This window comes from Pongo pygmaeus, chromosome 12 (assembly GCF_028885625.2).
Source record: "Pongo pygmaeus isolate AG05252 chromosome 12, NHGRI_mPonPyg2-v2.0_pri, whole genome shotgun sequence".
In the NCBI taxonomy this organism is placed as follows: Eukaryota; Metazoa; Chordata; class Mammalia; order Primates; family Hominidae; genus Pongo; species Pongo pygmaeus.
The window spans coordinates 60,083,966-60,110,791 of record NC_072385.2 but is presented as its reverse complement, the minus strand read 5'-3'; the positions used below and the strand labels follow the sequence as shown (position 1 = coordinate 60,110,791).

Sequence of the window (26,826 nt, the reverse complement as noted above, 5' to 3'; positions counted from 1 at the left end):
TCTCTAAGCCTTTGTTTTTCTTTCTTCTTTCTTTTCTTCAGTTTGCGTAGTCTCTATTCATTTATCTTGATGTTTGCTAATTTTTTTCTTCTGTCTGTCCATATCTACTGTTGAGCCTCTAGTGAATTTTTCACTTCAGTTACTGTACTTTTCAGCCTTAGAATTTCCATTTTGTTATTTTCTAAGTTCTTTTATTCTGTATTTGATGTGACTTTGCCGTCATACCTATCTTTAATTCTTTAAGCATCCTTTTCTTCCCTTTGAATATGTTTATAATAGCTGCTTTTAATTGTTACTGGCTAAGCCCGATGTGTGTGCCCTCTGAAAGGCAGATTTGCCTATTTTGTTCCCCCGGTGAAGGGGTCACACTTTCTTTTGCACATCTTACTTTTCTGTTGTTGTTCTAAACTGGACGTTTTGGATAATATCTTGTTGCAACTCTGGATATTGATCCCTTCTCTGGGCTGGTAATGTTTGATATTTTTGTTGTTTAGTTATTTAGTGTCTGGTTTGGATTAGTTCTTAATTGCTCACCACCAAGATCTCCATTGTTTTTGTCAGTGTCCTTAGGCTTGAGCTTTTTATGCTCTGTTTCAAACAAAGTCATTCTCCTTATGGAGATGTGTGGAGCTCTCTGTTCTTATGGCTTGCCTCTCCTGGACAGAAGCTTTGTGGCACTGCTCTGTATCTGGGGGCAGGTTCATTGGTCTACTTCTCTTAGAATAACACACCCCTTCTCTATGATTGTGATACTGAAAGGGGTAGTAGTTAGTCCCTGTTCTTGGATTGCCTCTCCTGGAGTGGACCCTCACTCCACCTACAAGTGAGCTGGGGGTAGGGGTGATTAGAGCTTGGTATTCTCAGGTTGGGACAAATCTTCCACTCTATAAGTGGGGACTGAGTGGAGGCAGGTTGCTTCTTGTGTTCTTTCTTTTTCACTTATTAGCAAACATCAACAGCCAGTGTTTTTTCTTTACATCCTTTCTCCCATGACGTCTCTTCCATTCTGCCTTGTTACCATATGGATTATATCTACTGATGTACCCAGTTGTACCATTTTAATTATTTGGTTAAAATGGTACATCTCATTTCTACCAGTAAGATCCTGAGCTCCTCACTTATCTCTCAGAGCAGTATTGTGCTGTATGGGCTGACATTAAGATTTAATATTATGCACAGTCTTGACATCTGAAACTGCGAGGTCCTCAAAGGGCCTAACCACAAGTTTACCTGCCAGTTATGCCCTCCACTCAGCGGAGAGGCTTCCTACACAGCCAGTTCTTCTATCAACGAGACCAACTGTATTCTACCTGGTACTCAACCTCATAGATTTCCGTCCCATGCTAACCTGTGAAATTATTCAAACAAGCCAATCACACCCTCCTACAGAAATAAAAAAATCACACTCTCTTCTTGCTACTACAAGCCTGCCTCCTATAGTTCCTGTTTACTGATTCTGTTCCCATGTACAACCCGTGTGGCCCTGCATGTCCTGTGTCTTCCCCAGCTGTGAGTATATGTGTCTAATAAACTACCGTCAGTCTCCTCTGTGCAGTGTTGTATTTAGCCAATCCAGAACTATCAGGCAGGAATCCCTCCCTCATCAATAGGGTGAAGAGGAGGCAAATGAAAGAAATATTTGTGTCCATGCTTGATTCATATTGTATTGAAATGGTCCCTTGATATTAGTTGCCCTGATTTCTTATTTTTTTATTGGCAAACCTCTGGGTCCTATTTTATAACAAGCAGAAAGTGACTGCCGAGCTTCATTTCAAATTGGCTCCAAAGTATGAGTCAAGATAATTTACATATCAGGTAAAGTAGCTACACTTAACATAATTTGAATAGTTTAGATTATAAGATAAATTGGAAACAAGTTTGGATCTGGATTATTGAAAAAGAATTGGTAACACCATTAGAAAGTAGGGTAGTCAATTTAGTTTTGGACATACTGAGTTTGATTTGTCAGGAGATCATTTGGTTTGAAGTGTCTTCAAAGCCGGTTGAACAAATTTGTATTTGGAAGATCTTAAATAATTCATGATTAAAATTATGCCATAAGAGTAGTTAAGCTTTCTGAAGGAGCATGGGTAGAGAGAAAAGCAAAATGTCAAGGATGGTACCTCATGGAATACAATAGCAGAAAGAGGCCAATAGAAAATACCAAAAAAACCAGATATTTTGTTCAAATTCTTACTCTGATTTAGTTCTTACCTCTTCAGTTTCCATTCCCATTTCTTAGTGCCTTTACTATATCACACCGGATTTTGTTGCACAAACATTTAGGATTGCTTTGTCTTCTTGGTGGATTGATCATTTACAGTTATGTAAGAATTCTCTTTGTCCCTCCTAATTTTCTTTGTTCTGAAGATTATCTTTTATAGCCACTCCTACAGAATAGTTCTTTTCTTTCTTCTTCTTCCTCTTCTTCCTCTCCTCCTCCTTTTTTCTTCTTCTTTCTTCTTCCTCCTCCTCCTCCTCTTTCTTCCTCTTTTTTCTTCTGTCTTTCTTTTTCTCCTCCTCCTCCTCCTTCTTCTTCCCTTTTTTTTTTTTTGTAAATAAAGATAAGGTCTCACTCTGTTGCCCAGGCTGGAGTGCAGTGATATGATCATAGCTCCACAGCCTTGAATTCCTGGGCTCAAGCAGTCCTTCTGCTTCACCCTCTGAGTAGCTAGGACTATAGATGCACACTAACATGCCCAGCTAATCTTTTTTTTTTGTAGAGACAAGGTCTTGCTATGTTGCCTAGAGTGGTTTTCAGCTCCTGGCCTTTCAAAGCCTGATCCTTCCATCTTGACTTTCCAAAGTGCTGGGATTACAGGCATGAGCCATCGTACTTGGCCTTTTTATCTGTCTTTTAGTTTCAACCTTCCTACGTCATTATGTTTGAAGTGAATTTTTTGTAGACATCATATAATTGGGCCATTTTAAAAAATCCTCTCTGCTAACATCTGTATTTTAGTTTGTTTGTTTATTTATTTTGAGATGGAGTCTCATTCTGTCACCAGGCTGGAGTATAGTGGCGTGATCTCGGGTCACTGCAGCCTCTGCCTCCCAGGTTCAAGCGATTCTCCTGCCTCAGCCTCCTGAGTAGCTGGGACTATAGGTGCACACCACCATACCTGGCTAATTTTTGTATTTTTAGTGGAGACATGGTTTCACCGTGTTGGCCAGGATGGTCTCGCTCCGTCTCTTGACCTTGTGATCCACCCGACTTGGCCTCCCAAAGTGCTGGGATTACAGATGTAGTTTGTTTATTTAGACAATTTATACCTAAAGTTGGTATTGATCTATTACGCCTTAAATCTGCAATTTTATTATTTATTTTGACTTTATTCCTGTTTCTCTTGTCTTGCCTTGCTATGGATTTCATGAACATATTTTAGAATTTCACTTTAATTTTTATTTATTTATTTATTTATTTATTTTTGAGACAGAGTCTCGCTCTGTCGCCCAGGTTGGAGTGCAGTGGCGCTATCTCGGCTCACTGCAAGCTCCGCCTCCCGGGTTCATGCCATTCTTCTGCCTCAGCCTCCCAAGTAGCTGGGATTACAGGTGTGCGCCATCATGCCTGGCTAATTGTTTTATATTTTAGTAGAGACGGGGTTTCACCATGTTGGCCAGGCTGGCTTCGAACTCCTGACCTCAAGTGATCCGCCTGCCTCGGCCTCCCAAAGTGCTGGTATTATAAGCGTGAGCCAATGCGCCCAGCCCTTGTTGTGGATTTCTTTGGGTTTTCCTGTTTAGAGCTGACTTTCTTTCTTTAATCTGTAAGTTTGTGTCTCATCAAATTTGGGATGTTTTCAGACTTTATTTCTTTGAATTTGACTCATCTTGTTTGCATCATTTGATTGTCTTCTCCCTCTCTCTTGCGTTTGCTCTCTCTCTCTCTCGCTGTCTCTTTCTCTCTCTCTCGGCTCACTGCAACCTCTGCTTCCGGGGTTCAGGTGATTCTCGTGTCTCAGCCTCCCAAGTAGCTGGAATCATGGGCATGTGCCACCATGCCCAGCTAATTTTTTGTATTTTTAGTAGAGATGAGGTTTCATCATGTTGGCCAGGCTGGTCTTGAACTCCTGACCTTAAGTGATCCACCCACCTCAGCCTCCCAAAGTGCTGGGATTATAGGCTTGAGCAACCACAGCCAGCCTTGATTGTCTTTTCTCAGTCAATTTGTGATTTTCCTGGTTCTTAGTGGTAAAAATGAGTTTTGATTATATCCTGGATATTTTGGATATTATGTTAGGAGACTTTGGTTCCTATTTATAATCTTCTGTTTAGCAGGCAGTTGCTCTATTTAGGTTTTCCGTATAGATTCTGGCCTATTTATGTGACTGTGATCCCAAAAATAATTTAGTTTTCAGGGGAGTTGCATTCTGGTCTACTTCAGTGGTACTATTGAGGCTCCCACTCAGTCCCTGTTGGTGATGCTTATGTGGGTGGAATGGTCTTCCTCAACGCCTGCTGGTGCTGTGTGGGAAGGGGGAGATGCTAACCCACAGAGTAGAGAACATTTCCCTGGGCCTGCCCCTGGACCACCTGGTGTCAGTGGGTCATCCACTAGATTCTTGTTGATGGCATTCATGGGGGTAGAAAATGCTTTTCTAGGCCTCCTGATGCATCTAGGTAGGATGCTGGGCCCCTGGGATGGAGAACATTTCCTTGAACCTACTGTCTGGGTTTCTCAATGCTGGTGGACTTCCCATTCAATTTTTGCCAGTGCCACTGGGGAAGGAAAGTGCCTACCTGGACTGCCTTTTACCACAGGAGAATTAGGAGATGGTGGACCTAGGTCTTCTTTTGTTACTGGCCAGAGGACAGGGAGATGCCAAACCTGTTGGGACTCTCTGCCTGGTTTTTGCTGGCTCTACAGTTCAGGTGGTGCAAGCCTACCTGTTGCTGCTGGGTTGGAGTAGGGTGTGGGGGGATGGGACTGTCTGCTAAGTCTGCTGGACTGCCTGTTTCTTGGTCCATGGGCCATAGACAGCAGGCTTTTCTTGGCCTTCTTTCTGCCCTCCTTCATTCCCTTTCTCCTTCCCACTATTCCTATTCCTATTTCTGGTCTTAGTTCCACACTGCAGGCCTCTCCAGAGTCCAGCCTCAGATATAAGAGAGTTGAAAAGAAAACTGAGGAAGTCATTGCCATGTTGTTCTCCAGTCTGGAGGTCCTTAGCCAGCCTGCCTTTCACTTTCTACCTTTCAGTCTTTTTTTGATTGTCTTTTGGTTTCTAGGGAAGTAGAGGGAAAAGCAAATTTATATCATTTTGTCAGGGACCAGAAGACAACTGGAGTTTTGGAAATTTGACTTACATGTGCTATTGTCTTTGGTTGTTGGTAGAAATAATCATATGGGGGAAGCGAGGTAAAGATCTTTCTCAGGCAATATTGAATAAACTTAGGGATCTCAAGCCACAGAAGGTGGGGACACCTATGCCATGAAACTTTCCTAACTTTTCTAAAATCTGCAGCCCGCATCCTGAACTATAAATAATAGCTGACATTTATTGCTTGTTCACATTGCTAAGCATTTTACATATTATTATTATAATGTATATTATATAATACAGGTCGAGCATCCTTAATCTGAAAAATTACAATCCAGAATGGTCCAAAATCTGGAACTTTTTGACTGCTGACATGATATTCAAAGGAAATACTCAGAGCATTTTAGATTTCAGATTTTTGGATTAGGTATGCACAATGTGTTCTTTTATCATATTATTATTATTATGCCATACTGTTATATATTTGTATCTGATCTATGATGATGGGCACTGCTGTTATTCTATTTGCTATCTGAGCAAAATGAAACTTAGAGTGACTTGCCCAAAGTCCCACTTTCTCTGAGAGGATTTTGATAGCTTCATTCCATATTGTTCTCTCTGTTTTTCAAGTTTTAAATGCCTTTATAACCTTACCATAAACATATCACACCATCAATTTTTCCAAATTCTTTCTCAGAGAGGGCACCAATTTAATTTCTATTATATACTTAACACTAATCTTGGCATATGATAAAGGCATGAAAGAGTCTCGATGATTGTTTCCTAACTTAAGAGTTCATCAGTTAGTGGTACAGTACTGGCTGCCTCAGCTTGTTTACAGCATCAGGTAGTGACATAGTAGGAAACAATGCTTTGTGCAAGAAAGGATTTTAACTTCTTCCTAGGTAATATCAACACCCAGGGCTTCAGTTATTTTCTATGGCTGATGACTTCCAATTGTAGAACTCTATCTAGATAAATCTCATACTCCAAATGTTTGTATCTGACTACTATGAAATGTCATTGGATGTCCCATAGGCATCTTAATGTCAGAACTTTAAAAATGGAACCAATCATCTCTTTAAACCTACTCTTCCTTCTCTATTTCTTCTCAGTGAATGAGTGTCTACTTATTAGCCAAGCTAGAAACTTGTATTCTTCTTTCACCCTCATCCCTGCCCAATCACTTAATCCCGTTGATTCTATCAGACTCCCATTCTCTTTTCTGAATTACTGCATTAGTAATGGAAAACTGATCATCTTCTCTGCCACTCATTTTCAGTATTAAGCCAAAATAGTCTGTTTACAGGGCAGACTTGATAATGTCACTTCCTAGTTTGGAGTTCTTGCTTTCCATTGTTAACCTCGGGGTAAATTCTAAACTCCTTAGTACATGGTAGAAGGTCCCTGCTTACCTTCTTAGCCTTATACTTGCCTCTTTTTTCATAGTGAACTACTCTCATTTCTTCATGATTCTAGACCCTCTTGTCTCCTTGATCTCATAGATGCTATTTTCTCTACTTGGAATGCTTCCCTATTCTTACATGCCCATCTTTGCCTAATTTGTGGTTTTTATCCTTTCATTCTGAGCTTTGCTGTCTTTCAGGAAAATGTTTCTGTTTTTCACTGTTCACCATGACTCTTTAAGAAAGAGCCAGATACTCCTTATATATGTTACTATAGTATCCTGTAAACAGCCTCCCTAATCACTGCCCTTATAGTGAATTTAGTAATTGCTTTTTTTACTTGTTTCTGTCTCCCATAGGACTTTAAACTCTTTGAGGGTAGACCTGGGGCTTTGCTAATATATATATTTTTGCACCTGGCTGTTAAAGCTACTCAATAAATATCTGTTGAATGACTTAATGAACTGATGAATATTAAATGAATTAACGTGCCTGGGTAGACTGGGGGAGGGGTAGAATAAGATGGTAGGCTTTGTATTTTGGCAGGGATCAGTTCTCAAGAAAGTGGATCAAATAAATGTAAGTATCATATTTCATGAACTGTATGTCAGTTGTAATGAACGCCTATGGATTAGTGTCTTATCACTATTTTATTGATCTCTGATTAACATGAGGCTGTCTCTGTGACTTGAATGGCCTATATGTCTTTCTTTCTGTTTTTTGGTGGGTATTGGGGTTTATGTTCCCTGCCTCTAAACCTAATTGATTTATCTTTTAGTTTTCCTGCCATAATTTTTATTGACGCCCAGTCTTTTGTTTAACCTTACTACCTTAAGTTGTTATTTGTTGGGTATCTTCTCCCTTGAAGACGCAAGTTACTCAGGGCAGGGAAGGAACCTGAGTGTGGCTCAGAGTAAGGGAGAACTTTAGTTTGGGGCAGGACTTTGAAGGGTTCTCTTAAAGATGAGGAGCCTGGAAGCAAGATCTGAAATTACATCTTCTCCTGTCCCAGAGGGAATTTCTTTGAGTAGGGGTGCACCTATCAGGGTGGTTTGATGACTGGGTATTACTATGACCAGGGTATAGCTTTCCCAGGGTTATTGTGTTAGGAAATAGTGTTTGGGATTTGATGTTTGAGTACAGAGTTCATGAACTTTTCACAACACCAGCAGTTCATTAGCTTTTTGAAACCCCTGCCCACTTAGGAATGAGGAAGAGTCTATAATGCACTTAACTTAACAATTCCTGCTTTCACATTGAAAAAGAACTTAGTGATAGCAACAACAAAATTAGGAATTAAATTACAGGCTATAGTGTTAGCTCATATAGGTGATTTTTGTGTTATAAAACAGTGCCCTATTATCTTTTGAAACTAAGCAATTTTATTACATTTAACTTGATTTTGTATTGCAAGTTATTTAAATGGCATACATTTATCAACAGGACAACGTTAATGAATTATCAGTATGCAGGAACTTTGGAAGGTTTATATTTATGTCCACTGTGCTAATAAGGGTATCAAAAATTCCTGTTTGAACTGTGATATATTGTGTTATAGTTTAGTTATGAGAGAATATAGTTTAAGATAATGAATGTTGAGGTAAACATCTATGAGTTTACTGAGGGATTAACCAAATACAACAAAATTATAATTATTTAGTTATCAATAACTAATAATTAGGAACTTAAAAAAAGATATAGTAATTAATTAGAAAGCAAGAATAACAGCAATGAAGACAAAGACTCATTTAAAATATCACTGATGTCTTTTTAAAAAAACATGAATTTGAATTTACTTCTCTGTACGCACAATAGGTGCTTTTGCCAGACTTTTTTTAAAAAAACCTTTTTTATTTTTAATTTTTATGACAACATAGTAGGTGTATATATTTATGGGGTACATGAGATATTTTGACACATACGATGTGTAATAATCACATCAAGGTAAATGGAGTATCTGTTACCTCAAGCATTCATTATTTCTTTATGTTGTGAAAGTTCCAGTTATACTCTTTTAATTTAAAATGCGTTATAAATAATTGTTGACTGTAGTCACCGTATTGTACTATATCATATTCTAGAGCTTATTCATTCTAACTACATTTTTGTACCCATTAACCATCCTCCCCACTACCTTCCCAGCCCCATTACAGACTTATTAGTGACTGAATTAGAGGGCTCAAAATTAGAGCTATAGTAATTTATTTGTGTGTGCTAGTATTAAAACCCATAATAATTGACTTGGAACGATTACTAGTAAGAGGCTCTTAGTCATATGTAAAATGGAAGTATGGAATTGTACCTCATTTTGTCTGTGAGAAATAAAGGGCTTGCTTATTCTTCTTATGTCAGAATATACTTGGGGAAATAAAACCGTGCTGTCTTCGTCACCTAAGGAAGCCTTCTGTGTTACTAAGCACCTTAGTATGGAGAAGAGTTCTTGAGTAAATTGTACCCAGGTTGTTAGTCTTAATGTCATCTCTAAGAGGCATACAGTTCCCACCAATATACAACTTTGGTATAGTATGGTCTTTTTCTGGCAGCCATCTTCCTCTTCTTGGTCGAAACTTACCTCTTCAGCTCACCCCTAGTTCTGAAAATGAATCTCCAAAGATTTGATCAGTATGTAGTAATATTGTAACACTCACACTTAGTGTATTCTTCTTTCCCAGGGCTGAGAGAATAGTAAGCACTCTAAAAACATACCATTTTTCATCATGAACTCCTTACGTACATAGACATATTTTATAAATCATAATTAATGGATTTGTGATCACCATTCTTCTGACAGTTTGACATATATGTCCTTAACTTTATATAGAACTGACAAGAATTCTTCTTTAACATCATGCATCTCCTCCCGCGCTTTTAACAGCTTAACCTATAGTCGTTCTTCCAGTTTTCTTTACTAATCTTTTCCTTTACCCCTGAGGTTAAGACCCTATCTTATGTAACCTGGATCTTTCAAGGACCTGGGCTGTACATCTTAACTCCTTAGCTATTTATCTCATTTGTCCCCATTCATGGTGTCACTAATAATTTGTAATGGCCAAAGGGATATAAAAACTTTGAGAAATCAGGAAATCATTTAGAAAAACAAGGTTTTGTTTTGTTAATCTGTTTTGGTTCATTAGCTTCTTGAGCCTGTTTTGTTTCCTCACAAAAACTTTTCTTATTTTCTTTAGACCCAGCAGGCAAGAACCTCACAAAATTTTGTAACCCATATTCCTTCTCAGGTTACAATGCATGTTACATTTTTAAATTTTTTACTTTTCTTTAAGAGTTAATACTTGATACTTCTAGTTCTTTATTTTAAAATTCACTCCTCAACCCATTTCATTCTATATTCAGCTCCTTTGAAGCTCGTCAGTGGCCGTAGAAAGCCAGTCAGTTGTAGTGGAAAGAGCTCAGAATTTGGATTTAGAGTTCAAGGGTTAAAGTACCATTTTTTTGTCACTTACCCACCTACAATTCTAGAAAAACTATGTATCTTTGCACTTAAAATGTGGTCTAAGGACCAATAACATTGGGCATCCCTGGGGAGCTTGTTAGAAATGCAGAATTTCAGGTCCCACCCAGACCTACTGAGTCAGAATCTGCAAGTTAACAAGATCCCAACATTGAGAAGCACTGTTACGTGGTCATCTTTGCAACTCGGTTTCCCTATATGTAAAGAATAGATAATGCTTGCTCTATATAAAAATCATCTTAACACCATCTGACACATCATATGTTTTACCGATTTATTGTCAGCCTCCTCCTGCTAGAATACAAATAAGCTCTGTGAGGTAGGGATTATTGTCTGTTTGTTTATTGCTGTATGTAGAACAGTGCCTGGCACATAGTAAGCATTCATGTATTTTGAATGAACAATGAATGAATGGACAGCTTGTCAAATCCTGTCATTTCTGTTGCAGTCACTTACTTTACACTGCTGTTTAAAACTGCTTTCATTTAGAATTATTGTATTAGTGCAAATATAGGACATTTCTATAGAAATGTTTGTTGGATTGTGCAACCTAGATTTTTACATTCCCTTCTCACTCATCTTGAAAACTTTAAAACTGTAAACAACTTGCCATGCCATACGGAATTAAGTTGAAACTCTTCAGAGTAACCTTTAGAGTCTTTTTCAGTTTTATGTACTTAAATATATATATATTATACAGGGTGCATTTGTTGGGAGAGTCCTTCAAACTCACTGCATGCATAGCATCCCTCTAGGCCATATTGTAATGCCCCTGTGGGACTTGGGGGCAAGAGGAACCTGTGAAAATAAGCTGATGAGCCTTTGCTGTACCAGGGATCATAAAGTCTTTTGTCTCTGACTGAAGACCTTATGTCTTCTGCCAGCCTACAAGACACAATAACAGATTGTAAGTAGGGTGAAATCAAATCCTAGACCCAATAGCATTATCCCATCTCATTGAAAATTCTCTAAAAATCCAAGTTTTAAGATCCATATAATATTTCATCCACTGGATATACTATTGTTTATAACCATTACTCTGTTGTTGAAGATTTAAAATATTTTTATTTTAATTTTCCAATTAATATCTTTGTGTGCAAATATTTGTCTCCTTTGATGGCTTTTCCTTAGGATTCATTTCTAGAAGCTTTTTAAAGGCTCAAAGCTTGCTTTTTTTTAGCACATAGAATTTTAAAATGGAAAATTTTATATACTATTAACAAATCTCTTTTTCTTTAGGAGACACTTCTAAAGGAGGCATAGCTAAAGTTACTCAATCCAACTTGAAGTCAGGCATCACTACCACTCCTGTTGATTCAGACACTGGATCTCATTTATCCTTGTCCCTTGAGGACCTGTCTCAGTTGGCTGTAAGTTCTCCTCTAGAAACTACTACTGGTCAACACACTGATACTCTCAACCAGAAGACATTAGCAGATACTCATCTAACTGAAGAGACTCTGAAAGTCACAGCTGTTCCTGAACCAGCTGACCAGAAGACTGCAACACCAACAGTACTCTCTAGTTCCCACTCACATAGGGGGAAGCCCAATATTTTCTACCAGCAGGGCTTGCCAGACAGTCATCTAACTGAAGAGGCTTTGAAAGTTTCAGCTGCTCCTGGACCAGCTGACCAGACAACTGGCATATCAACTCTAACCTCTACTTCCTACTCACATAGAGAGAAGCCTGGTATTTTTTACCAACAAGAGTTACCAGAGAATAACTTAACTGAAGAGCCTTTGAAAGTTTCAGCTGCTCCTGGCCCAGTGGAGCAGAAGACGGGAATACCTACAATATCCTCTACATCCCACTCACATGGAGAGGACCTCCTCTTTTTCTATCGACAGACCTTGCCAGATGGTCATCTAACTGATCAGGCTTCGAAAGTTTCAGCTGTGTCTGGACCAGCCGACCAGAAGACTGGGACAGCAACAGTACTCTCTACTCCCCATTCACATAGAGAGAAGCCTGGTATTTTTTACCAACAAGAGTTCCCAGACAGTCATCAAACTGAAGAGACTCTTAAAGTTTCAGCCACTCCTGGACCAGCTCACCAGAAGACTGAGATACCAGCAGTACAGTCTAGTTCTTACTCACAAAGAGAAAAGCCTAGTATTTTGTACCCACAGGACTTAGCAGACAGTCATCTACCTGAAGAGGGTCTGAAAGTTTCAGCTGTTGCTGGACCAGCTGACCAGAAGACTGGCCTACCAACAGTACCCTCTAGTGCATACTCACACAGAGAGAAGCTCCTTATTTTCTACCAACAGGCCTTGCTGGACAGCCATCTACCGGAAGAGGCTCTGAAAATTTCAGCTGTTTCTGGACCAGCTGATGGAAAGACTGGGACACCAACCGTAACCTCTACTTCCTCTGTGTCCTCTTCACTTGGAGAAAAGCCCAGTGTTTTCTTTCAGCAGACCTTACCCAATAGTCATCTAACTGAAGAGGCTCTGAAAGTATCAATTGTTCCTGGACCAGGTGATCAGAAGACTGGGATACCCTCAGCACCATCTAGTTTCTACTCACACAGAGAGAAACCCATTATTTTTTCCCAGCAGACCCTGCCAGACTTTCTTTTCCCTGAAGAAGCTCTGAAGCTTTCAGCTGTTTCTGTATTGGCTGCCCAGAAGACTGGGACACCAACAGTGTCCTCTAATTCTCACTCACATAGTGAGAAATCTAGTGTTTTCTACCAGCAAGAGTTGCCAGACAGTGATCTACCTAGAGAATCTCTGAAAATGTCTGCTATTCCTGGACTGACTGACCAGAAGACTGTCCCAACACCAACAGTACCTTTAGGTTCCTTCTCACATAGAGAGAAGCCCAGTATTTTCTATCAACAGGAGTTGCCAGATAGTCATCCAACTGAAAATGCTCTGAAAGTTTCAACTGGCCCTGGACCAGCTGACCAGAAGACTGAGATACCAGCAGTACAGTCTAGTTCTTACCCACAGAGGGAGAAGCCTAGTGTTTTGTACCCACAGGTGTTATCAGACAGTCATTTACCTGAGGAGAGTCTGAAAGTTTCAGCCTTCCCTCGACCAGCTGACCAGATGACGGACACACCAGCAGTACCCTCTACTTTGTACTCACAAAGAGAGAAGCCTGGTATTTTCTACCAGCAGACCTTGCCAGAGAGTCATCTGCCTAAAGAGGCTCTGAAAATTTCAGTAGCTCCTGGACCAGCAGACCAGAAGACTGGCACACCAACTATAACCTCAGCTTCCTACTCACAACATAGAGAAAAGCCCAGCATTTTCCACCAGCAGGCCTTGCCAGGTACTCATATACCTGAAGAGGCTCAGAAAGTTTCAGCTGTTACTGGACCAGGTGACCAGAAGACTTGGATACCAAGAGTACTTTCTACCTTCTACTCACAAAGAGAGAAACCTGGTATTTTCTATCAACAGACCTTGCCAGGTAGTCATATACCTGAAGAGGCACAGAAAGTTTCAGCTGTTCTTGGACCAGCTGACCAGAAGACTGGGACACCAACTCCAACCTCTGCTTCTTACTCACACACAGAGAAGCCTGGTATTTTCTACCAACAGGTCTTGCCAGATAGTCATCCAACTGAAGAGGCTCTGAAAATTTCAGTTGCCTCTGAACCAGTTGACCAGACAACTGGCACACCAACTGTAACGTCTACTTCTTACTCACAATATAGAGAGAAGCCCAGCATTTCCTACCAACAGTCGTTGCCAAGTAGTCATCTAACTGAAGAGGCTAAAAACGTTTCAGCGGTTCCTGGACCAGCTGACCAGAAGACTGTGATACCAACTTTACCCTCTACTTTCTACTCACACACAGAGAAGCCTGGTGTTTTCTACCAACAGGTCTTGCCACATAGTCATCCAACTGAAGAGGCTCTGAAAATTTCAGTTGCCTCTGAACCAGTTGACCAGACAACTGGCACACCAACTGTAACCTCTACTTCCTACTCACAACATAGAGAGAAGCCCAGCATTTTCTACCAACAGTCGTTGCCAGGTAGTCTTCTAACTGAAGAGGCTAAGAACGTTTCAGCGGTTCCTGGACCATCTGACCGGAAGGCTGGGGTACCAACTTTACCCTCTACTTTCTACTCACACACAGAGAAGCCTGGTATTTTCTGCCAGCAGGTTTTGCCACATAGTCATCTACCTGAAGAGGCTTTGGAAGTTTCAGTTGCTCCTGGACCAGTTGACCAGACGATTGGCACACCAACTGTAACCTCTCCTTCCAGCTCATTTGGAGAGAAGCCCATTGTTATCTACAAACAGGCCTTTCCAGATGGTCATCTACCTGAAGAGTCTCCGAAAGTTTCAGTTGCTCCTGGACCAGTTGGCCAGACAACTGGCTCACCAACTGTAACCTCTCCTTCCTACTCACAACATAGAGCAAAGCCTGGCAGTTTCTACCAACTGGCATTGCTAGGTGGTCAAATACCTGAAGAGGCTCTCAGAGTTTCTTCTGCTCCTGGACCAGCTGACCAGACAACTGGCATACCAACCATAACCTCTACTTCCTACTCATTTGGAGAGAAGCCCATTGTTATCTACAAACAGGCCTTTCCAGATGGTCATCTACCTGAAGAGGCTCTGAACGTTTCCATTGTTTCTGGACCTACTGAAAAAAAGACTGACATACCAACAGGACCTTTAGGTTCCAATGCACTTGGAGAGAAGCCCATTACTTTCTACCAGCAGGCTCTACTAGACAGTCCTCTAAGTAAAGAGGTTGTGAAAGTTTCGGCTGCTCCTGGACCAGCTGACCAGAAGACTGAGACAATACCAGTACATTCTACTACCTACTCAAATAGGGGGAGGCCTGTCATTTTCTACCAACAGACCCTATCAGACAGTCATTTACCTGAAGAAGCTCTGAAAGTTCCACCTGTTCCTGGACCAGATGCCCAGAAGACTGAGACACCATCAGTATCCTCTAGTTTATACTCATATAGAGAGAAGCCCATTGTCTTCTACCAACAGGGCCTGCCAGACAGTCAGCTAACTAAAGAAGCTCTGAAAGTTTCAGCTGTTCCTCGACCAGCTGACCAGAAGACTGGGTTATCTACTGTAACTTCCTCTTTCTATTCGCATACAGAGAAGCCTAATATTTCTTACCAACAAGAGTTGCCAGATAGTCATCTAACTGAAAAGGCTCCGAAAGTTTCAGATGTTCCTGGACCAGCTGACCAGAAGACTGGGGTATCGACAGTAACCTCTACTTCCTACTCACACAGAGAGAAGCCCATTATTTCCTACCAGCAAGAGTTGCCGCATTTTACTGAAGCAGGTTTGAAAATTTTAAGAGTTCCTGGACCAGCTGACCAGAAGACTGGAATAAACATCCTGTCCTCTAATTCCTACCCACAGAGAGAGCAGTCTGTCATTTCTTATCAGCAGGAGTTGCCAGATCTTACTGAAGTAACTTTGAAAGCAGTAGGGGTTCCTGGGCCTGCTGACCAGAAGAATGGGATACAAATAGCATCCTCTAGTTCCTACTCAAATAGAGAGAAGCCCAGTATTTTTCATCAGCAGGAGTTGCCAGATGTTACTGAAGAAGCTTTAAATGTTTTTGTTGTTCCTGGACAAGGTGACCAGAAGACTGAGATACCAACAGTACCTTTAAGTTACTACTCACATAGAGAGAAGCCCAGTGTTATCTCTCAACAGGAGTTGCCAGACAGTCATCTCACAGAAGAGGCTCTGAAAGTTTCACCTGTTTCTATACCAGCAGAGCAGAAGACTGGGGTACCAATAGGACTGTCTAGTTCCTACTCACATTCACATAAAGAGAAACTCAAGATTTCAACTGTGCATATACCAGATGACCAGAAAACTGAGTTTCCAGCAGCTACACTTAGTTCCTACTCACAAATAGAGAAGCCAAAGATTTCAACTGTGATTGGACCAAATGACCAGAAGACTCCATCCCAGACAGCTTTTCATAGTTCCTATTCTCAAACAGTAAAGCCCGATATTTTATTTCAACAACAGTTGCCAGATAGAGATCAAAGTAAAGGTATACTAAAGATTTCAGCTGTCCCTGAACTAACTGATGTGAATACTGGAAAACCAATACCTCTCTCTAGTTCTTATTTTCATAGAGAGAAATCGAATATTTTCAGTCCACAGGAATTGCCAGGTAGACATGTAACTGAAGATGTGCTGAAGGTTTCAACAATTCCTAGACCAGCTGGCCAGAAAACAGTATTACCAACAGCTCTTCCTAGTTCCTTTACACATCGAGAGAAACCAGATATTTTCTATCAAAAGGATTTGCCAGATAGACGTCTAACTGAAGATGCTCTAAAGATCTCAAGTGCTCTTGGGCAAGCTGATCACATTACTGGATTACAAACAGTTCCCTCTGGTACTCACTCACATGGTGAGAATCACAAGCTTGTTTCAGAACATGTCCAAAGGCTAATAGATAATTTGAATTCTTCTGACTCCAGTGTTAGCTCAAATAATGCGCTTTTAAATTCTCAGGCTGATGACGGAGTTGTAATAAATAAACCAGAATCTGCAGGTTTTAGAGATGTTGGCTCTGAAGAAATCCAGGATGCAGAAAATAGTTCTAAAACTCTTAAGGAAATTCGAACACTTTTGATGGAGGCAGAAAATATAGCACTGAAACGATGTAATTTTCCTGCTCCCCTTGCCCCTTTCAGAGATATTAGTGATATTTCATTTATACAATCTAAGAAGGTGGTTTGCTTCAAAGAACCCTCTTCCACGGATGTATCTAATGGTGATTTGCTTCAGAGACAGCCATTCACAGAGGAAAGCCCAAGCAGCAGGTGCATACAGAAGGATATTGGCACACAGACGAATTTGAAATGCCGGCGAGGCATTGAAAATTGGGAGTTTATTAGTTCAACTACAGTTAGAAGTCCTCTACAGGAAGCAGAGAGCAAAGTCAGTATGGCATTAGAAGAAACTCTTAGGCAATATCAAGCAGCCAAATCTGTAATGAGGTCTGAACCTGAAGGGTGTAGTGGAACCATTGGGAATAAAATTATTATCCCTATGATGACTGTCATAAAAAGTGATTCAAGTAGTGATGCCAGTGATGGAAATGGTTCCTGCTCGTGGGACAGTAATTTACCAGAGTCTTTGGAATCAGTTTCTGATGTTCTTCTAAACTTCTTTCCATATGTTTCACCCAAGACAAGTATAACAGATAGCAGAGAGGAAGAGGGTGTGTCAGAGAGTGAGGATGGTGGTGATAGCAGTGTAGATTCACTGGCTGCACATGTGAAAAACCTTCTGCAATGTGAATCCTCACTGAATCATGCTAAAGAAATACTCAGAAATGCAGAGGAAGAGGAAAGCCGGGTACGAGCACACGGTAAGAAGAAAGGTTCAGGCTTATAAACGTTATAGTTTAATAATGTGTTTAAAGTTAGATATTTATGATTTGAGGAAGCTTAGCCAATGAAAAATACAAACAAGATCAAGAAAAAAAATGAAGTTAGATATTTGGAGTTCTAAATGTATTTTCCAGTAGAATTGTTAGAATGACTATATTTCTTCTAACAATCCATAAAAAGCCTATTTAACCAATAATGTAGTTAAGTTACAGTATTAATAGTACCAGCCTGAGTTTAGGTTCTTGTTCTTAGGAGAAGTAGATTCTGATGTATGACAGAGAGTAAAGAGGTCGCTTGGGCTCCTGAGCTCCTAAAGCTGTCATGTTTCTCTAATCCTCCTATTATAGTATCCTTATTCTGAAGGCAGAAAGAGCCTCCAATTTGCTGTGCTCTAAATTGCTTTTTGTCCTAAAACTACATATATTTTCTCTTTCCCTTTTCTAATAAAGCTCTTGGTGTTGATCTCAGACATTTGAAAAAAAAAATCAATGTATTTTATACTAAAACTTGGGTTAGAGGTTTAAAAGAGAATATTTACAAATCTCATTAATTTCTAATAGAATTCCATTAAAAACAAAAATCTGCAAGACAATATGGGGAATATATTTTGGGAGGCAATTTAAAAGCAATTTAGGCCTACCTAGAAATCGTCCCTGAGGTTAACTTCCTACGCTGTTCCTTGCACATTTTTATTCTACAAAAAAACCTCCAAGTTGTATTTATTACTTTTAAGTATCAGCTGTCATGGAATTATGAGTAATTGTAGCAGGAACTAGAGGGAGAGGCAAAGGGACTCATGATTAGAAGGAGGATTAAGATAAATATGATTGAATACCAGCTTTAAAGTGGCTTTTTTGTAGAATTATCTATAGAGCATGGCTTAAGAAAATCAGACTTTGCAGTGAAAGGATCTCTGTCAAGAATTTCTAATAGGTTGTCATAATTGAGAAGAGGACATACCAAACATTGCAGTGGGTATTAAATTGCATATATTGATGATCTTCTGTGTTCTTGCAATTGTTGACAAATTATCGCTTTTGCATTGTATTATCTCAAGTGTATGCTTTCTCTCCAGCCTGGAATCTGAAGTTCAATTTAGCACATGATTGTGGATACTCCATTTCAGAATTAAATGAAGATGACAGGAGGAAAGTAGAAGAGATCAAGGCAGAGTTGTTTGGTCATGGAAGAACAACTGACTTGTCCAAGGTATAAAAGAAATCTGGAAATGAAAAAAGTAAATATGAAAGAATGGGTGATGGAATTAGGATCTCTTACTTGGGCATCAGTTGAGTTGCTGATAATATTTGGCTAAAGCCTTTTTTGGTTTTGTTTTTGAGACAGTCTCACTCTGTTGCCCAGGCTGAAGTGCAGCAGTGCAATCACAGCTCACTGCAGCCTTGAACTCTTAGACTCAAGGAATCCTCCCACCTCAGCCTCTCAGGTAGCTGGGACCACATATGTGTACCACCCTGCTCGGCTAATTTTTAAATTTTTGTCAGAGACAGGGTCTCTACGTTGCCCAGGCTGGTCTTGAACGCTTGGACTCAAGCGATCCTCTTGCCTTGGCCTCCCAAAATGTTGGGATTACAGGCATGAGCCACTGTGCCTAGGCAGGCATCTTAATTTTTCAAAACTTAAGATGTAAGTATTAGATTCTTACAGTCTAGATATGTTAAGTTTTTATTGATTCCAAGTTCATATTTTGAAAAATTTATCTTCTTAGAAAAATAAGAACAGATTTGCTTGTTTTATCATTTTTTTTTTTAGAACAGAGAAGACTAAATGTCACCTTTATTTTCTCTTGAAAGTGGTATCTTAAAATCCAGATGAAGTCCAGCTATTTTCAAATGTTTATTTTAAATACTTGAGTACACAGCTATAATAGCTTATGTATAAATGACTTTCATTTTGATAGTACATATTTTCCTTCTATTAACTATTTCATATGTAGAAAAGAGTGTATATGAATCATTTATATAAAGAATAGCAGCAAGTAAAAATAATTCCCGTATATTGACTGTCCAGCTTGAGAAATAGAACATTACCAAATACTGTGGAAGTTCTTTGTTTCTCCTTTCCCATTCATATCTTTTTATTTCTTATTTTGATATATAATGATTTTCCTTCTCTTCAGTATGGTTTTGAACTCTATAGATGGAATCAATATGATACATATTCTTTTGAGAACTGGGTGTTTCACACAGTCTTAGGGTTTTGAGCTGCTTCTATGTAGATGTGCATAGTTTTCGTTTGTTCCTTATTACTGTTCAGTATTCCAGTGTGTGATTACATGATAATTTATTCATTCTCCTGTGGATAAGGCATTTTGTCTGCTATTTTGCACAGTAACAGGGTATAATAATGCCTATCTTAGAGGGTTTTGGTGTGGATTATGTGAGATAATGCCTATAAAATGCTTAGTAGAATGTGTGATGTCTAGTTAGTACTCAATAACTGGCAGCTATTACTATTATTAATCCTGAAAGAATTGATATAGCTATCATACAAGGATTTCATGGCCTAGTTCATACAAAGTTTCTTAGAAAACTATTCTCCAGTGATATAGTTTATTTGGATTATCTCAATTTTGGAAAAGTGTTTGAAATGTACAAATTAGATTGGATTTTAGGTTTTGCGTATATGCTTGTGAAAAGCAAAATTGACAAAATAATAAGAATAATAAAATGGACAATTGGTTGTCTTAGCACCATTTGTATATATGCTGCCAAAGTGAGCACTATCCTAGCATCATTTGTTTAAAAGTACATAGTTTTCTCAGTGATCTGTTTCCCTATTTTTAAAAATTATTTTCTTGCGTTCATATTTCCAGATCCCTCAGCAAGCAAGTTGCTTTCCTTTGGGTAGACTCTAGTTTGTCTTGTGTTTTTCTTAAAATAAGGTGTCCTGAATTAGATGAAACACAATTTCACTTCTGATCTGACCAGTATGAAATATATTCAGTAATTCTCTTTCTGTCAATATACTGTGAGATCTTTAATGGTCACGGCATAATTGGGCATTAAAAAAAAACCATGTACTGCTTTCAAAACTTAAAGCTGTAGGAAAAAAGCAAAACAAAACCAAACAAAAACCGTGAACTGCTGCCAAAATTCCTATTCTCATTTCTTGTATCTATTTAATACTTTTTAAAAAATCCTCTTATTTTTGAGACAGAGTCTCACTTTATTGCCCAGGCTGGACTGCAGTGGCATGGTCTCGGCTCACTGCAACCTCCACATCCCAGGTTCAAGTGATTTTCCTGCCTCAGCCTCCCGGGTAGCTGGGATTACAGCTGCGTGAGTGGTGCGTGACACCACGTCCAGCTGATTTTTGTATTGTTAGTAGAGATGGGGTTTCACTATGTTGGCCAGGCTGGTCTTGAACTCCTGACCTCAAGTGATCCACCTGCCTTGGGCTCCCAAAATGCTGGGATTACAGGCGTGAGCCATTACGCCTCGCCCTATATATTTGCTTTTATATCAGTGTTCAAGCCTATTGGAATGCTTTTTAATCTAAATTTGGTCATTTATTTTATTAAAATATCCCTTTCAGCTTTGTGCCATTTGTATATTTGATAAGTATTTTTATCCAAATTAGCAATAAAAATGTTTACTAAGGGCTATGGATAAAAAGTCTAAAACTTTTGGCTGGGCGCGGTGGCTCATGCCTGTAATCCTAGCACTTTGGGAAGCCAAGGTGGGTGGATCACTTGAGGTCAGGAGTTTGACAGCAGCCTGGCCAACGTGGTGAAACCCCGTCTCTACTAAAAATACAAAAATTACCTGGATGTCATGGTGCATGCCTGTAATCCTAGCTACTCGGGAAGCTGAGGCAGGATAATCGCTTGAACCTGGGAGGTGGAGATTGTAGTGAGCCGAAGATTGTGCCAGTGCACTCCAGCCTAGGCGACAGAGGGAGACTCTGTTTCAAAAAAAAAAAAGTCTAAAACTTTTGAATAAGATTACTCTCACACCTATGTTGAGTACTTCACTATACTGTCATTCAACCATCTTGTGTTTCACCATCTTATGATTGACTTTCTTCAGTCTATTAACTGAGTAGTTGCGAAATAGTGTTTGTCTAGATATGCCTTGTTCTTAGGGAACCCATATTGGCCACACTGTGTACAGTTTTGGACCTTTTATTTTTTTAACTTAAATATATTAGGATTTCCCTTTAAAACTTCTCTAAAAGCATAATTTTACAGGTATATAATATCCCATTGTATGAACATAACAATGAACATACCCTACTGTTGGACATTTATTCATTCATTCCAAAAATACATATTGAATGCCTGATATGCGCCATCACTCATCTATAGGCTGAGGACACACCACTGAACAAAATAGACAAACATTTCTTCATCATGAGCTTACATTAAGGAAGAGCATATGAATAACAACCAAACAAGTAAAATAAATGTCAGATGGTGGGATAAGAGCCACAGAGACAAAGCAGAATGGTCAATGCAGAACCTGAGAAAGAGGTGTTGAATTAAATATCTGAATAAGGTGAGAAAGTAAGGCAGTTATCAGTGACAAGAGCATTCCAGACAGAAATAGCATGCACACAGTTGCTGAGGTAAAGTGTGTGAAAGGAAAGGGAGTGTTAAAGGGAAGGGAGGAGGCCACTGTGTTTGGAGAGTGAGAGTGAAAGGGAGAAGACTAGATTGTGGAAGGCAGTGGTTCTTGACAGGGGTAGTAAATGCCTCCCAAAGAGGTATTTTGGAAAATTACGTGATTTTTCTTCGGTCATCACTGTAATTGGGGATTGTTTCTGGAATGCAGTAGATAGGTGTCAGGTATGTTACTGTTCCTATAATGTACAAGACAGTTCCACACAATGAAGAGTTGTCCCTTGTCACATACAGCTTTTGAATGTCCCTGTAGATAACTAATGTTGATGAAAAACCTGTTATAAATTACTTCAGTGTTTGTCATGTTTTAAATGATTTGTTTTTTTTAGTATAGGGTGTTTCTTCTGTTTTTTCTTTCTTTCATGACTGACATTTTTGAAGAGTATAACCTAGTTACTTTGCAGATTTCCCTCAAATTGAATTTATCTGCTGTTTTATCATGATTTGGTTCAGATTTGATTTTTATGTAGGAAAGCCACAGAAGTGATGTGCTTTTCATGCTTGTCAGGAGGCACGTTATGTTGATTTGTCTCAATACTTGTAATGTTAACTCATACCACTTAGTTAAGGTGGTATGTGCTGCTTTGTGTGTTTTACATATTAATTAATAAGTTAATAAATATTAGGGAGAGATTCTTTGAGACTGTAAATATCTCTAGTTTAGGATCTAGTGTTTATACTTGCCTGAATAATTTATTAATAAAATAGCTTTAATTTGGTTATTGAGAAAAATTCCATCATCGCTTCAACATTCATTCATTGGAATTCTGTGGTAAGTTAAAAGTGTCCCTTCTCCATTTATTTATATCATTATGGACTCTTGGATTTTTCTTTTACTCAAAGGGTCACAACCTCTCACTATCATTGTTTATTTTGATACTCAAATTATCCCACACTTGCTCATTGGAACCATTTTAAGCTGGTTCCTGTGTGTTTTTCTCATGATCCCATCATTTCATGAGCATTCACCCACTTTCTGAGATAGGAAGATACTCTAGGAATGTCTTATATTTTCTTTTCACCAACCCTATAGCTGTCCATTTCTCCAAGGGGCCCTGGTTGTTTTTAGCAGAGAGTGGCATGTAGAAACTAAGATCTGTATGCTCGGTGTGCTTATTGATACTATGATGCTGTTGCCTTTATGCCCTTTCAGCAGACAATGTGTATGTGCATAATTACACACACCCCCCTCTCCTGTATGCCTGTTTCCTTATCTATTACTTTTATTGTAAAATGAGAGCTGAGTTTATACTAGTACATCCAATTCCATTCCAGTACTACAGGGTTATTCTAGCCTTTTTTTCTTTCTGTATTTGTAACTCACTTCCCTGATAGTAAGAAACTTGGCTCCCATTATCCTCCATATATTTACTTGTTTAAACTCCTTTGTATGTTTCTCCCTCAGCCCCACTGCTCATCATGCCTGCAACAGATTGAATTTCTTTCCCAGCCCCAACTCTCTCTTTCAACCCACAAGTTTTATATGTAATATAATTATTATTATACCATTCCAGATATTTTTAAATTTCCATTATGATTTCTTTCAACAATGAAAGGTGATATATTAGGATGATATCTTCAGTGTGATGAAAGAAAATAAATTATATCTACCTAGAATTGCATGTCAGTGAAAATCTGTTGTAAGAATGTGGTAATATAAAAATAATTTTAGACAAAAACAGTTCATTCAGCACTCATTAAAAAATTCTAAGTGGTTACCTCAGACTAAACGGAAATAATCTAATATGGGAAATTTGTGATGTAGGAAATACTAAAGAGCAAAAGATGTGTTAACTGTGTGGATAAATAAAGCTAAATACTTAAGTATATGAAACAAAAATACTAGGATCTTCATGACTGAGATAAAATGTTATAAACTTAAAATATATGACAACAAATATCTTACAGGTTAGAAGCTGTATAAATGGAGTTAATTTTTTCCAAGTTTCTTAACTGTTTGGGAAAAAGTTAGGTATTATTTACTTTAGCTTGATAAATATACATGTTATAATTTCTGTAATAACCCTGTCCCCTACATCATACCTTACTACAAAATTAATTTGAGATGGATCATAGACTTTACGTTGAAAGGTAAAATAAAGTTTCTTGAAAATCTCTTCATGATGTTGGGTTAGGCAAAGGTTTCTTAAACAAGAACAAAAATACACTATCCATAAAAGAAAGGATTGCTAAATTGCTCTTCATGAAAATTAAGAATGTCTGGTAATCAAAAGGCACCATGAAGAGTGAAAAGTCAAGCTACACAGTGGAAGAGGGTATTTCAGATACGTATATTTGATAAAGGACATAAATTCAGAATATATAAGGAAGTCATGCAAATCAATTCTTCCTACCCAAAGACTTCAGTAGGTGTCTCATAAATGAAGATATCCAAGTGGACAGTAAGCATTTGAAAACATTCTCAGTATCACTGCCTGTTAGGTAATGCAAATTAACCATAATGAGATACTGCTTCATATCAGAGTAGCTAAAATTAAAAAGAGAACAATACTAAATATTGGTAAAGTGATGAAGCAACTGTAACAGTCATTTATTGCTGATGGGAAGGTAAACTGGTACAAAACTCTTAAAATAACTTATAGTTATTTCATAATGGTAAACATATGCCTGACCTGGGACACTTCATTCCTACTTCTTTTTAGGTACGTACTCAAGAAATATCAGTACATATATTCAATAGAAGACATGGTCAATAATAATTATAGTAGCCCCAAACTGAAAACTGCATAAATGTATATCAAGAGTAGAACAGATGAATCAATTATGCTTTATTCATTCAGTGAAATCCTGTGTAGCCGTAAAAGAGAGCAAACTACTACTGCCTCAACAACCTTGAAAGCTGTCACACACGTTATGGTTAGCAAAAAAGCCAGATACAAAGGAGTCATACTGAATAATTCCATTCATATGAAATTCAAAAACTAATCAATGGTGAGAAAAGCGATAAGAATGGTTACCTCTGGTGGAGTCAGGTGTATGGTATTGACTGGGAAGAGGCCCAAGAGGTCTTCTCAGGTATAGGAAGTTTTTATATATCTGGATATGGGCAGCATTTACATTGCTGTCAGCACATATAAAAAATAAACTGCCTGACTTCAGATTTGTACACCTTATTAAAGATTTATTATATATTAATTAAAAGGAAACATTGAACAAGAGATACAATTGAAATCATAGAAAAGGAACTTTAAGAAGGCAACCATTTCTAATCATGGCAAAAACTTTATAAAAGGCATCAAGGCATAAATCTAACAAGATTTATGAGATCTTTTATTGGAGAATAGTAAAATTTCTTTTGAAAGGCTAATAGAAGTCCTAAGTACATAGAGAAATACATTGTATTTATTAATAAGACTCTATATCCAGCTGGCACGGACTGCTTCAATGAATCAAAGCAGATGTTTCTTCAAATTTTTTTAATCATGGTAAAATACACATAACACAAAATTTACCTCTTAACTGTTTTTAAGTGTACAGTTTACTGGTGTTAAGTACATTCATATTGTTGTGCAACCACCTCCACCATCCATCTCCAAGACTCTTTTCATCTTGTAAAACTGAAACTTATACCCATTAAATAATAACTTCTCATTCTGTCTTCCCATCTGCCCCAGGCAACAATCATTTTCCTTTTTGTCTCCTTTTTATTACTCTGAGTACTTCTATAAATGGAATAATACAATATTTGTCTTTTTGTGACTGGCTTATTTCACTTAGCCTCATGTGGTTCATCCATGTTGTGGCATATGTTAGAGTTTTGTAAAGTGAGTCTATTGTAGACAGTATATAGTTGGATCATTCTGCCAATCTCTTTTGACTGGATAATTTATTTACTTTTAAAGTAATTAACAATAAGGAGGAACCTGCTTCTGTCCTTTTTCTATTTGTTTTCTGCATCAAGGTACAAATTTTATGTTCAGATACAATTCCAAACCACGATGAGGATTTATCTTAACTGTCCTCTACCCCACAGAAATGCAGAGGCCAACAAATCACATTCGTAGGCTCCTAAAGGAAACTCTCTTAGATTGCTTGTCAAAAACTATTGAGATCATTTTGGCCCCCTCCATGCTATGAGAACAAGATCCACACTGTACCCAATGATTTACTGACTTCTCTCGGCAGAATACTGTCTCTTCTCCTTCTCCCTTCTGTTTGGTAATAGAAGAAGAGAAGAAAAGTTTGAAGTCAGTACTTTATATCATTTAGTTTATGGACCAATAACTCAACAAGTTTAGAAAAAAAACCATGAAATAAACTTTACTTATACTCTAAAATAAACCAAACCAAACTACGAAAGTAGTAAGAAGGAAATTATAAAATAAAATCTACCAGTTAATGAACTAGAAAACAGAAAAATGATAGAATTGAGCATTAAAATCTAGATTTGGACCTTGGAAAAATTCCAAATCAAAAGACAAGCTCTGACTAGCTAGAAGATGAGAAGGAAAAACATACAATGTTATAAATGAAAAGGAGCATGCCACATATACCACTTAGAAAATTTGCAATAATAAGAGACTATAATGTATAACTCTTGTTAGGTATAAAATTTTCATGAAATGACTGATTTTCTTAGATAATGTAATTAAACAGAAGGGTGTAATAGATTAAACATGATGAGAGAGAAAAACTTAAATGATCAAACATGTGGCTTCCAA

At 38.4% G+C, this 26,826-nt stretch overlaps 1 protein-coding gene across 4 annotated transcripts in view; it reads left to right on the top strand.

Annotated features, from left to right (window-relative positions):
• The window catches only part of ALMS1 (ALMS1 centrosome and basal body associated protein), a 224,466-nt gene that overhangs the window by 53,536 nt on the left and 144,104 nt on the right, over positions 1 to 26,826 (top strand). For all 4 annotated transcript variants that reach the window (XM_054473537.2, XM_054473532.2, XM_054473546.2 and 1 more), the window contains 2 exons: positions 11,376 to 17,480; positions 18,578 to 18,711. In XM_054473537.2, coding sequence (XP_054329512.1) covers positions 11,376 to 17,480; positions 18,578 to 18,711 — 6,239 coding nt within the window. The remainder of the gene's footprint in view (positions 1 to 11,375; positions 17,481 to 18,577; positions 18,712 to 26,826) is intronic.